Below are 12,559 nucleotides of genomic sequence, written 5' to 3'. Positions count from 1 at the left end.
GATATAATCTGGGACCTGGTGCTGAATCCTCTTCAGATAAGTCTCTTTGGTTACCACAGCTCAACTTCTGGATGTGGGGATAACACTGTTCCATGCCTCAAAAGGTCCTGGTTTTGCTTTATGAAGTCTTTGTGGAAGGAAGTTTCTGTTGCTTTGTGTTGGCGTTTGGCCATGCAGCCTCAGTCATGGTTAAGATTTCTCTATCCTGTGTTATTAAAAGTTAAATATATACATATATATGTGTATATATATATATATAAAATTTCAGGTTACATTAAGAATTACGTTCAACTTTCAGTGAATATTCACTTTAATCTTCTGTTTTCTGACTAATGTTAACAAAACCCATGTAGTATGAAATAATATTTTGCTTCACTTTTTGGGTTGAACTTAGATTAAAATTAAGAGTATATAATTTCCATTTTCTGATAAGGTCCCTATTTCCTATCAAACAGGCACAATGTGGGGTTTTTTTCAGTTCTGCCGTCTCACTAGCTATAATGCATAAATGTGTTTAAAAGTTTGTAAGTTCAGAAGCCAAAGAAGGTACAGAAATGTCCCTCCAGACATCTGCTTATCTCCTGTAGGTTCTGTGTCCTCTGTGCATCTAAGGTAATAGTAATCACATATGTTTAGACATCTTAACCTGTTCCTCGTCATTACAGTTAGCAGAGCTGGAAGAGTTACTAAGCTGACCAAATGTGCGTATCTGATGTGAATTGAGTTGTTCTTCACTGTTGGTATTATGTAGAGCTCCAGGGCTTAAGTCACTTGCTTATATAAAGATATCTATTGTTGTTTGAAGCACTCCAGGAGCATCCTGCCTAGCCAGGTGAAACCTAGATGGTCACAGGTATCCCCTATGTTATATTTGCCAGTCCGGTGTGAGGTCTCAAATATCCAAGGGCATTTCAGATTGTACTAAAGGCCTAAATGAATTTACTACAGTGGAAGCTTACACACCTAACTCCCTTCGGATAGCTCAGCTCAGGTGCCATAAATTGAGGCCTGAACTTCTTTTCTCCAGACAACATTCAGGATCACCTGAGATATGAACCTAACTTGCACTTAATGCATGTTGTCTGAACTATGATGTGAAGGTTTACATCTATTTCCCTTGACAGTGTAAGTACCACTAACATCCATGTAAATATCTTGGCAGTGGGAAGCTGTACCATAACAAGAGATTGAGCTCCAGTCTCCAAAGTCCACGTGCAGCACCCAGAACAATGGACTTGCTTTCCCCTTCCAACAAATTACTCGAGCCGTGCCACTGGTATTTCATGTTGAACATGTGTCTGCTAACCATTCAGAAACAAGTGTCCTTTCTAGCCTGTGTTCCCTGGTTCCTACTGCACTCTCACCTCCATTATATCCATTAAGGACCTGGGGGTGCTGGTGGACGACCAGCTTAACATGAGCCAGCAGTGTGCCCAGGTGGCCAAGAAGGCCAACAGCATTCTGGCTTGTATCAGGAATAGCATGGGCCAGCAGGAATAGGGAAGTGATGGTGCCTCTGTACTCGGCACTGGTGAGGCCTCACCTCGAGTGCTGTGTTCAGGTCTGGGCCCCTCTGTACAAGAGGGACAGTGAAGTGCTGGAGCATGTCCAGAGGAGAGCTACCAGGCTGGTGAGGGGTCTGGAGACCAGGTCATATGAGGAGAGGCTGAGGGAGCTGGGCATGTTTAGCTTGGAGAAGAGGAGGCTGAGGGGAGGCCTCATTGCCCGCTACAACTCCCTGAAAGAAGGGTGGAGAGAGGTGGGTGTTGACCTTTTCTCCCAGGGGAATAATGACAGGACCAGAGGAAAAGGTCTGAAGCTGCGGGCAGGGGAGGTTTAGATTAGATATGAGGAAGAATTCCTTTACTGAAAGAGTGGTCAGGCACTGGCACAGCCTGCCCAGGGAGGTGGTTGAGTGACCATCCCTAGAGGTATTTAAGAAAGGTCTAGATGTGGCACTTCAGGGCATGGTCTAGTGGCAGAGATTGTAGGTTGTTTGGTTGGACTCGGTGATCTTAAGGGTCCTTTCCAACCATTCTGTGATTCTGTGATCTGACCCCTTATTCAGGCATTAAACACTGGGGCATTTCTCATGTGCTTTGCTCTCTTTCATATCATTTTGCTATTGCTGGATTTTTTATGCCATTGTGTATTTTGTCCTTCATAGCTCTTTGAGAACCAGGCCAGAGACAACACCAGATCATCTGTTTCAATTTCTTGTGTATCACATTATAACCATTTCACCAATATCAGACTGTGGTTGTCAAAAGACCAAATCTTTTCAGTCTTCAAAATGATACGTCAGATGCAGATATGAAGAGGCACAAGGGTGCCGCTGGTAGCTAGGGCCCATGCACTGACAGTGTGTTAATTATGTGGAGTATGCTCAGAATCTTACAATCTACACAGAAGCAGAAAATAAGAAATATATGTATTTTTTTAAATAACACACTTGGCTAAGGATTTGGACTTTTGTTATTTAGATGAAAGAGTGGAAACTGGATGATGAGGGCTGTGATGGTCCTTTGGTGCATTGCAAACTCACCTATGCATACAACTCCTCTGTGCTCCCTGCAAAGGTGAGTGTAATCCTCTTGATTAAATAATTTATTTTAGCTGCAATGTGAGATATTGACCATGGCCTTTGTCACATAGCACAAGGCCCTTCATGACTAAGCTATGCCTGAAGCGTTGCACGTTGCTGCCCCCAACCCAGCCCAACTGATCTAGTTCTGGGACTGGAAACAATACCGCTGCATCAGCATGCTGGTATACCAGAACTAATTAGCTCTCCGGAGAGGCAAAGCTCATTAGCTCAGGCCTGGTGCTGTGCAGCATGACCGCATAGCCTTTGGGGTCAGAACTAACATCTCCCAAATTTAGAGCAGTGATGGTTTGGTCAGTTTAACCAGGGAATGTCTGCACTGTGCTGAAGAATGTGGTATAGGGTTTCTCTCTAGCATACTGGTGCCTACGGGTTGGGAGGCAACAGGATAAGGGTTGGGCTATTAGCCATGATCTGTGTTTTACCATGGACAGGAATATTCTCTGAGGAACTGAGTGGCCAGGACAATAAAGGTTGCCCAAAACCAGAATGCAAGTTGTTGCGTGAGCAGGATGAGACCCTGGGAGTTCCCAGTTCTGAATCACCGTGTTCAGCTGCTCAGAGCTCTTCAGAGGAGCTTTACTGAACAGCAAAACCACAACGAAATACTTAATGGTTGAAAGAAAAATGGAAGAGGCAAATGCTATGTGAAAATGCACTACCTGCTTGGACGGGTAGAGAGCCATACTCTGTGACTGTCTTGTTCCTATCTCTTAGCAATAAAGATCTCTTAGCTCCCATCACTAGAGACGAGACGTGTATTTAGTTGGTGAGCAGAAACTATTCTCCTGCCCAGTGCTTTTCTGGAACTATCCTTCAATTTTAGCGCAAGAACATGAACACAAGCATGAACACAAACTGTCCATCACCTAATCTATTTTGAGAGAGAACTGCTCTATTGCATGCCTGTCTTTTCTGATCGTACTCCCTCTACTTTCTTTTTACCCTCCCTCTTCATTCTTGCTCTCTTGGAGGTGTTGAAACACTTATTAGCAGTGGGAGTTAACAGAGTGCAGGGTCTTAAATTGGAGTCATAGGCATCATTGGTGTAATAAGGGCCCTGGGTGTTCTGCTCAAATTAAGCCACCTAATGTAGTTAGGCAAGACGAATTTTCAGTCCATTTGTCATACCTTGCTTTGCTGCCACAAGCGTATACGTGAGTTTCCAGTTGCAAGAAAGTCAACCCCTTGCTTGGGTCCAAAATCTGAAATAAAATTGACGGTTTCAAAATTTATGTTTTATCGTGGCATTTTATGGATGTTTCCCTTCCCATTTGCACTGGCTTGTGCACATCCTGCTAAACTCAGAATGACTCCAGGTAGCTAAAGAAAAGTGAGACTGTTCTCATGAGAACAAACATTCTGCAAACCACCCAAACTTTGTGCTGCTGTACACCCCAAAATAAGTTTTTGTGATGCATGTCTGCATCTCTGTCTCGCTCTCCACTGCCTTTTAGTCGCTTATAATTCTCTTCTGGGAGCCATCCATAATGATTTTCAGATTGAAAGCCAAGCCACGGGCCTGCTTCTTTATGTTGTGCATTACTGGGTAAGTCCTTTCAGCCCCCAACGAACAGTTTTAGAGTCTTATAAAAACAAATAATAGATGTTTAGTGCTCATTTCTAGAGTGAAGAAGTGCAGGGGAGGACTTTGGTCTGAGCTTGACGCTGTGTTGAAATCTCTGAATGAATGTGGATTCCCAGAGTTCACCGAAGAGCTTGGGCACTGCCTAAACTGAGCTAAAAAATTAAGCAAAATTACATCACTAGGGCTGCCTCAAGGGCTGCACTCAGGAAACTCTGAAAAGCTAGAAAACTCTGGAAAGCTAGAAAAGCTAGAAAACTCTATTAGCAAAGTGTTCATATTAAAAAAAAACCCAGGATTTTGTGCCGCTGCTTGGTGTTTGCTTCACATTCAGAACATGCTTTTAGGAGGGCTTGGAAATTCGCATTGTGTACTAAGTTATTCCATTTTTTGGCCCTGTTTTGAAAGCGTTAGTGAGACTTCAGGAGTTCATAGACTTCTTTGTGCAAGGGTGAATTTCCCTTGCAACAGCGGTGGATCCCTCACGTTAAAATGCTATGAGTCCCTAGTAGATATGTGTTTTCCAACCCCAGCTGGAAAGATTTAGCTCAGGCCACAACAACTTGTGCTTTTATCTCTGGAGGTTCGTCTTCCAGAGCCACAACCATCCCACAAGGACCTGTCATATTCGTCAGGCTTCAGCAATGACACCACCTTGTAAAACAAGTCTGGTGAGTTTAGTCATGACATTCTGGCGGCCAGCAGTGGCATTAGCTTCTCAAGCCCGCAGATTTTCAGGGCTTTGCTTTATGGCTTTCAGTGTGACACGATCCTGACACAGCCTGCTCTGGGTGGAAGAAGAACATGTTATAATTCCGGGCGATGGAATGCTGTTTTGAAGGGTATTGATATGATATCATGTAGCCTCTGGCAATTTCTCTCTTTTCTCTTTTTTTTTTCTCCTTTTTTTTTTTTTTTTTCCAGTGGTGGAATTCACTCTGTTATTCATTTTCTGATTTTGATTTTCTTTGAACTTTTTCTGTTTGAAGAGATGAATGCTGGAGCACTGTATCTCATATAATAGCTCTTCTGTTGTGCCTGATTTCCATTCAATGGCATGCTATGGTGTTTTATATAGCAATGTGGTTGATCAAAGGCATTTTGTGTCATTGCTGGAGTCATTAGCGACTTCTCAGCATTGTACATCTGAACATTAAGACTGTGGCATACCTGTGAGCTTTTGTCTGAGGAAAGTATATGTATAATGAAACATAGCCCTGTTTTCAGGCTCGAACTATGGTTTGCTGGAAGTGGTTGCTTGTTATTATATGAATGTTTTAATGGGACAAAAACAACTGCAGTTTGTCTTTCTCTGAAGGTAAATCCCTTGAGCTCAGTGACCTAAAGTTTATGATTTTAACCCCTTAGTCATCATCTCCCTCTACTACATAAATGAGTGTATTCTGTAAGAACCGTGTAAAGAGGTCTCCTTTGAATCTGTTTGCTTTTCTCCTCAAGTGTGGAAGGACTTTTTTCCTCAAAGGAGCGTTCTGTTGTTTCTATAGAGCAACATTTCACCCTCTGAGGACTTCACACTCCAATCATCACACCCCAGAGTGATATTCTTTTAAACTGAGGAAACTATAGGTTTGCAGAAATATCTCTGAATGGGGGAATTTCTCACTCTTGTGTTTCAAAGCTCACATACGTGATGCTACAGTTACAGAGCAGTCAGCATTTTCTCTATAAAACCTTTTTTAGAAAGACGTGCAACTCAGCAAAAATATCTGTTCTAGACTGAAACTTGACATATAAATGGTATGCCTAGGAGCACTTCTTCTTTTCCTTGTAAAAATGTTTCGGTCTGTGTTTGATGAATATACTTATGGCCTTTGTCAACTGCAGCTTTTTGCCACATTCTTGAGCTGTGATTTCACAAACTAGATTCTCCTTCTGTCTGAGAGATATCATTTTAACAACATCTTCCCCCTTATTCTCTTCTTTCTGTTTCATATCCTCACATACTGTGCCTTCACTTCTCAGCTCTGCAGGGCATAGGACTATACCTGTCCTGTAAAGAGATTATAGACAGGAGTTTCTTCATGCCTGTAAAAATGTATCAAGTACTAACAGTATGAGATTTAGGGGAAAAAAGAAAAAAAGATTTCACTTGCTCTGTAGAGACTTATTACATCTGAATGCTGTGAAAATTTTGCATGCTTGAAAGACGCTTCAGCCTGAGGATGCAGAGAATTTCTTTTGAGATGGGGTGTTCAGAGTAACCTTGGGTTGCTGCAGTACTTGGTATGGTCCTTGAGAACAGAGGTTCTGGGCTTTCGGTGTGTCCCTTGCTGACATCCAGAGAGAAAGAAATAAAAAGAAATAAAAAAAATAAAAAATGGGAAAGGAAGAAGTGGGAAGATTGAGTTACAGGGATAGAGTAGGAACATGTATGTAGAAGTTTTTTCTCCCTTGAGGCTGTGAAACTTCAGGACTGCAAAACCAAGGAGTCAAAAGCTAATGAAATGCTAATATTAAGGAAGTCTATTCATATTTTTTTCAGTCCACTCCCAAGAGTACTTTGTGTAGTTTTTGATTACATTTCCTGCAAACATGATTTGGAAGAATTGTCTGACTCAAGCCATTTAGCACAAAGGTTTAAGAATTCTTTGTCCCCTGTTTTTGGGACACTCCCTGTGCTACTTATTGCATGACCATTTGTGTCTTCATTGAAAGCAGTTGCCAATGGCTATAGGCAGAAACAAAACTGTGAAATACCTGATCCAGTTCCCAAGACTCTTCATGGTTCTTCCTATGTTCCACAGCAAAACTGTTCAAGTTTCATGTCTCATGTTTCAAGCATTCTCACCACTCTGTCAAAATCCATTGGAAAGTATTTTTGCTCCTTAATCTCTCATGTTTTGTATGTCTGCGCCTTGCAATAAATGCATATCAGATCAACAAAAGTCACAGCAAATCTCTGTGTAGGATTTGGCAGCGTTGATAAGATCCCCCCTCAGCTGTCTATTTTCCAGACTAAAAAGACCCAAGTCCCTCAGCCTTTCTTCATAAGAGAGATGTTCCACTCCTCTAATCGTCTTTGTAGCCCTTTTCTGTACCTTCTCCAGCAGTTCCCTGTCCTTCTTGAACTGGGGAGCCCAGAACTGGACACAGTACTCCTGGTGAGGCCTCACCAAGGCAGAGTAGAGGGGGAGGATGACTCCCTCGACCTGCTGGCCACACTCTTCTTGATGCACCCCAGGATGCCATTGGCCTTCTTGGCCACAAGGGCACATTGCTGGCTCATGGTCATCCTGTTGTCCACCAGGACTCTCAGGTCTCTTTCCACAGAGCTGCTCTCCAGCAGGTCGGCCCCCAGCCTGTCCTGGTGCCTGTGGTTATTCCTCCCCACATGCTGCACCCGACACTTGCCCTTATTGAATTTCATAAGGTTTCTCTCCGCCCAACTCTCCAACCTGTCCAGGTCTCACTGAATGGCAGCACAGCCTTCCGGTGTGTCAGCCATGCCTCCCAGTTTTATACATATTTTCGCATGTAGAGTTGGTAGGCTGCTATCACTCTGAACAACCCTCTGCTTTGTTTCTCAGACAGGACCATCCTGGTGGACATGGCGCTTCCCCCTCTGCGAGGTCTCTACATCCTGGGGACCCTCGAGTTCCCCAGCAACTCCAGCAACGTCCTGAGTGCAGCCTGTATCGTGGTGATGGGGGGTACGCTGAAAGTGGGTAAGCGAGCAGCCTGTCTTCTGGATGCCTGGGGTTTATTTCTGCTTTTGACAGAGAAAGTGGGAAAAAAGACTGTATAGTGTTACTGTAAACATGCTGGCCATTGTAATGCCACATAGCTATCTGGGTATCTGCAATGTGGACACCCAGGATCCATGTTAAGCCCAATGATTATCCACTGCAGCTAATTACCCATTCATTTAATAGCAATATATTACAAACACTGCTACCCTCATCCCACTCAAGTCAGTGGCAAAACTCTTGATTTCATTGTGGCTGAGACTTTAACTGATATGTGTCAAAATCCTCCCTACTTCATGTGGGGTTTTATGAGGTGGTAATTCCTCAGGGCAGGATCTACCTTAGAGTTCAGGCAGTGCCTGGTGTCTGTGGGCATTAGCAAGGCACTTTCTAGGTAGCATAGAAGTATTTAAAGCCAACATAAACAGAGTCATGGAGAATCCCCAGAGTGCCTGGAAATCCTGCAGGGGCATGAAACTGGCACAGCTGGATTCAGCACATTTTTTCCTCTCATTCCTCTTCCCAGATGAGCACCAGGACTTCAGTGAGGTACCACCTTCCCCCTACCTCTAGTGGTTTCAGAGTCCCCAATGTCACTGGGGCTGTTCCACATTATTTGCAATGGATAGGATTGGTGTTTTTCCACACAGAAGTAATTACTCACATAATTCCTTTTAAATATCAAGGTTCCTAAAGCCAGGCATTGTATTTACTTACAGGAATCCTTAGGATGCTGGGATCACATTGTTGATCACCACTTGACCTTTCTCAAGATTGGTTTCATGAACTTTAAAAAGAGAATTTGTTTGTGTAATCACCTCCTGAGGAAGTCTGCTCCAATATTTGTTTGTTGTCAATCTCAAGGGACTGTTTAGTTAATACAGTACTGGCCAAAAGAGTTATTTTGCTGCCTTGTGTTTTTATTTGGAAGAAGGGGTTTGAAAGCCTAATCTGGGAGGTTAATATATATACTTATAAGAGTCTCAATCATTTCTTACTTTTGTAGTTTAAATATGGTTCCATATTGGCTTTAAGAAAAAGCATGTGTTCGTTGCTAAAAACACTTATTAAAAAACATTGAGGCACTTCTTTGCTGCACAAACACCCCTCCAGCACATCTGCGAGTAGTAATGATATTAAAAGCCAAACAGGTATTTGCAGCTGTTGAATCGTAGTCCAGCATCTTCTGGAGAGGTATCCCTGCTCTATTTTCAGCTGTGAGATGATAGGTGGGTAGAGGCTCTGCAAGTTTCCCACATCTTATACTGGCTTCTATGCTTGCTTTTTTTTCCCCCTTCCTCTTTCTCTTCCCATGTGTTCGAAGCCTAAAGGTAACTTCTTGGAGCCCATCTGTCCAATCCTGACTGTTCCATGCCTGAAGGAAGGTTTTGAAACCCATCTGTCCAATTCTACCACACCCTAAAGAAATCCTGACACAAAATAGATAATGAGACAGTTTAGTAAACAGATTTAATAGATGTGGACATCAGCATTCAGCATTGCCTGAGCAGGATCTGAGGATGACATCACGTGAGCCAAATCCCCAGTTCCTCCCTGTTGTGTAATTTCTTCATGCCCTTTTTTCAGCATCGCAATCTTCGGTCACGTGCCGTTGCTTCTAATTCAGTGGCCTCAGCCAAAAGACTTTTTGGTAGAGGCTGAGTATTTTGTTCGCTTAAACTGCTAGAGAACGATGATAAGTTCTACAAACAAATCTTGGACTTTGGTGCCCCTCAGAGTACCTGAAATCTTATCTGCAGGGAAAAAATAAAGTCAGATGATTGAAACAAAACTAATGTACATAGGAACTGAGTGATGATGAGAAATATGTAACACAGGGAAAAAAAAATCAGTGTAAATTTGCAGTTTATGAAACATCAACCAGAACCTAATTAATTTTATTAAAACAATAATTTGCAGGGAAAGTGGGACGAGAAAATACAGTGAGGAAGACCAGAATTCTTGGAGGACCTTTGTTCTTGGAGGGTTTGCCATCACTTTCTTTTTCAATGTATGATCACAATACAGTGTGAATTATAATCAACAGGATCATTGGAAGATGTGAGATGATTAAATCTCTGTAAAGGGCTTCAAGAACTCCGTCAGAGCCTTCAGACAAGCCAGAAGTAAAATGTATGGATCTATCCATGCAGTAATTTCTCCAGGTGTTCCTAGCCCTTCAGTGCTGTTGGATCCAGGAGGATTTTCTGATTACTTCTTCTCTAGTAGTCCTAGCTCATGGATAGGGAGCTTCTCTCTTTCACTTAAACTTTCATAGTCTCTTTATTCATGGTGATATTCACAATAGCATTTTAGAAACACCATTTATTTCTACCTCCCTGTGTTGTCATGCTGTAAAAAAATTAGCTGTTTTTCCAGTTTACAGAAGGAGAGTTTTATGTTCAGAGAATGAAGTGATTTGCTAAATATCATTAGATATATCATATATCAGAATGAGTAAGGAGATGTTGAGCTCAACATCTCAGAATTGGGTTTTTTTTCGGTTCTTTGCTAGGTGGTTCCATTCATTTTAACTCATAAGTCCACATTAAAGCACAGATGATGTGTGCAGAAAATGCCCTGTTCCACGGTGGAACAAAGCTCTCAGCTCCTGATACGGCTGCAAAAAATGCTGAAGTTCATTTTGCACAAATTGATCCATTGGTCTCATCCTGAAATCCACTGTACTCGGCTGCTCTTTGCTGGCAGGCTATTTTTGCTTTTTATAGTAGAACTTGCTAAGTAATTATCCAGATAGGATTTCTCTTTTTACTCTCAACTTGTCACGTTCTTTCTTTTTGCATATCTCGTGATAGCTGCTTGTCAGTCATGTCACTCATTTGAAGCAAGAAGCCTAAGGTCATCATTAGCTCATGGCTTGATCGTCTGGAGATGAAACCCCAGACATTTCAGATGTCTTTTATCTTGTTTGTGGTAAGAGAGCTCTAATATGTTCATTCCCCTCCTTTTCAGTACTAGTAAGAACCCCCATATTGACTACCCAAAGGCTAAATCACTGTACTTCATGGAATGGCCATGTGTTAGTGATGATAAATGCTCAGCTTTACAACAGCTATCAGGACACAAGGGAGTTTCACCAACTGACTTTTCTTTTCTGATTTCTCCAGTATCTCTGTTGTGTGGGTCCCCTCTTCTTTAGCTGTGAGCTGAGTCCCATCTTGCAGTCACATAACGTTCCTGCACAGCTATTCAGCTTGTATGAAGATGGAATACTGTGGACGTACTGAGAGCAATTTTTCAGCCCTGATCACAGAATCAAAGAATTACAGAATGGCAGGGGTTGGAAGGGACCTCTGGAGATCATCTAGTCCAACCCCCTTGCCAGAGCAGGGTCACCCAGAGCAGATTGCACAGGAACGCATCCAGGGGGGTTCTGAATGTCTCCAGAGATGGAGACTCCACCACCTCTCTGGGCAGCCTGTTCCAGATCACGGAAAGAGTGGTTTGAAAAGTTCATTGCACCATCTGCATCCCCTTCAATTCATCTCTCAGCCTCCATCTGTTTGGTCTTTACCCTCTTTCAAGCCACTTGTTTTCTTTTAACTGATAGTATCATCTAGGGAAGGGATTTGATTCACATGCTTAAGACACACAAATTTAAGCATAACATGTGGACATCACCATGTGGACAACACCTGGCTGTTTCAGTAGAGATCCAGTCAATACAGTCAGTGGAGCCACTGCAGTCTGTGGAATGGGCCAATACAGGTATCTAGAGCAAATTACAGTCTATGCTGCGTTGTCTGATCTTTGTTATCCCAGACACACAGGGAACATGGAAACATCTGCATTAAGAAACCTAAATATGGTTGTATGAATCTCCTTGGAAACATGGTTCAGTTGCCTGACTATAGGATTTTGTGTCACTTTGGGCACCCTCAGGTGCTCCATCTAGCCTCCAGCTTCTGTTTAAAAACTCATTGTTCATTCATTGATTGCTGTCTTGTATCTGACAACCTCACATAGTGGATTTGGATTTGGGTGCTAGGACTCTCAGGCAGCAGTAGACATCTGTATGTAGGTGGCTGAATCTTATCCTATGTGTCACACTTCTTGTTCCTTGGACATTCATCTCTCAGTTCTGGCTGCTGGTTCCTACTCCACAGCTGTCTGTCTCTCATTTCTTCTGTCTATTTGGCAGCACCACCTGTAAGATACAACCCATGCGATGTCTCCTTGTTCACAGGCTGCTTTTACAGGCTTCTGCAGAGTGCAGTCTGGACACCTGAAGGAAAAGCTCAGGTTGGACAACCAACACTGGATAACTATCCAGCTGTGCATTGACCATGAATAAAACTCCTCAGACTTTCTTGTGACAATATACCACAGTGTTCAAAATAGCTGCGCAGGTAGAGTCCAAGAAGTTCTGAATTCAGGAAACATAGAGCTGATATCGGAGACGGTCACAGCAAGATACTTAGCAAACTCTATTTGCCAATGGAAGGGAGGGGATCTTATCTCAGACGTTTCCTTGCTCTCATACACAACAGCTGTTGCAGAGTGTTAAGTTGTAAAGAAAGGAAAGGCTGGAAGGGTGGAAACACCCCCTATTCTAGGAAAGAATTGAACGTGTTTTGCTGTGGAAAAAGAAGAAAAGACAACAAAAAACTGTCAGGAAGAACATCTGGAATAAAACTGAAA

General features: G+C 42.7%; 1 protein-coding gene across 1 annotated transcript in view; it reads left to right on the top strand.

The window, feature by feature from the left end:
* Nucleotides 1-12,559, top strand: part of PKHD1 (PKHD1 ciliary IPT domain containing fibrocystin/polyductin) — a 276,108-nt gene that overhangs the window by 163,090 nt on the left and 100,459 nt on the right. Inside the window, exon 51 of the mRNA XM_074582079.1 lies at nt 7,739-7,876. Within this exon, the coding sequence (XP_074438180.1) occupies nt 7,739-7,876 (138 nt within the window). The remainder of the gene's footprint in view (nt 1-7,738; nt 7,877-12,559) is intronic.

This window comes from Larus michahellis, chromosome 3 (genome assembly GCF_964199755.1).
Source record: "Larus michahellis chromosome 3, bLarMic1.1, whole genome shotgun sequence".
In the NCBI taxonomy this organism is placed as follows: Eukaryota; Metazoa; Chordata; class Aves; order Charadriiformes; family Laridae; genus Larus; species Larus michahellis.
The sequence above is the reverse complement of the archived record's forward strand: the minus strand, read 5'-3'. Positions and strand labels throughout refer to the sequence as shown.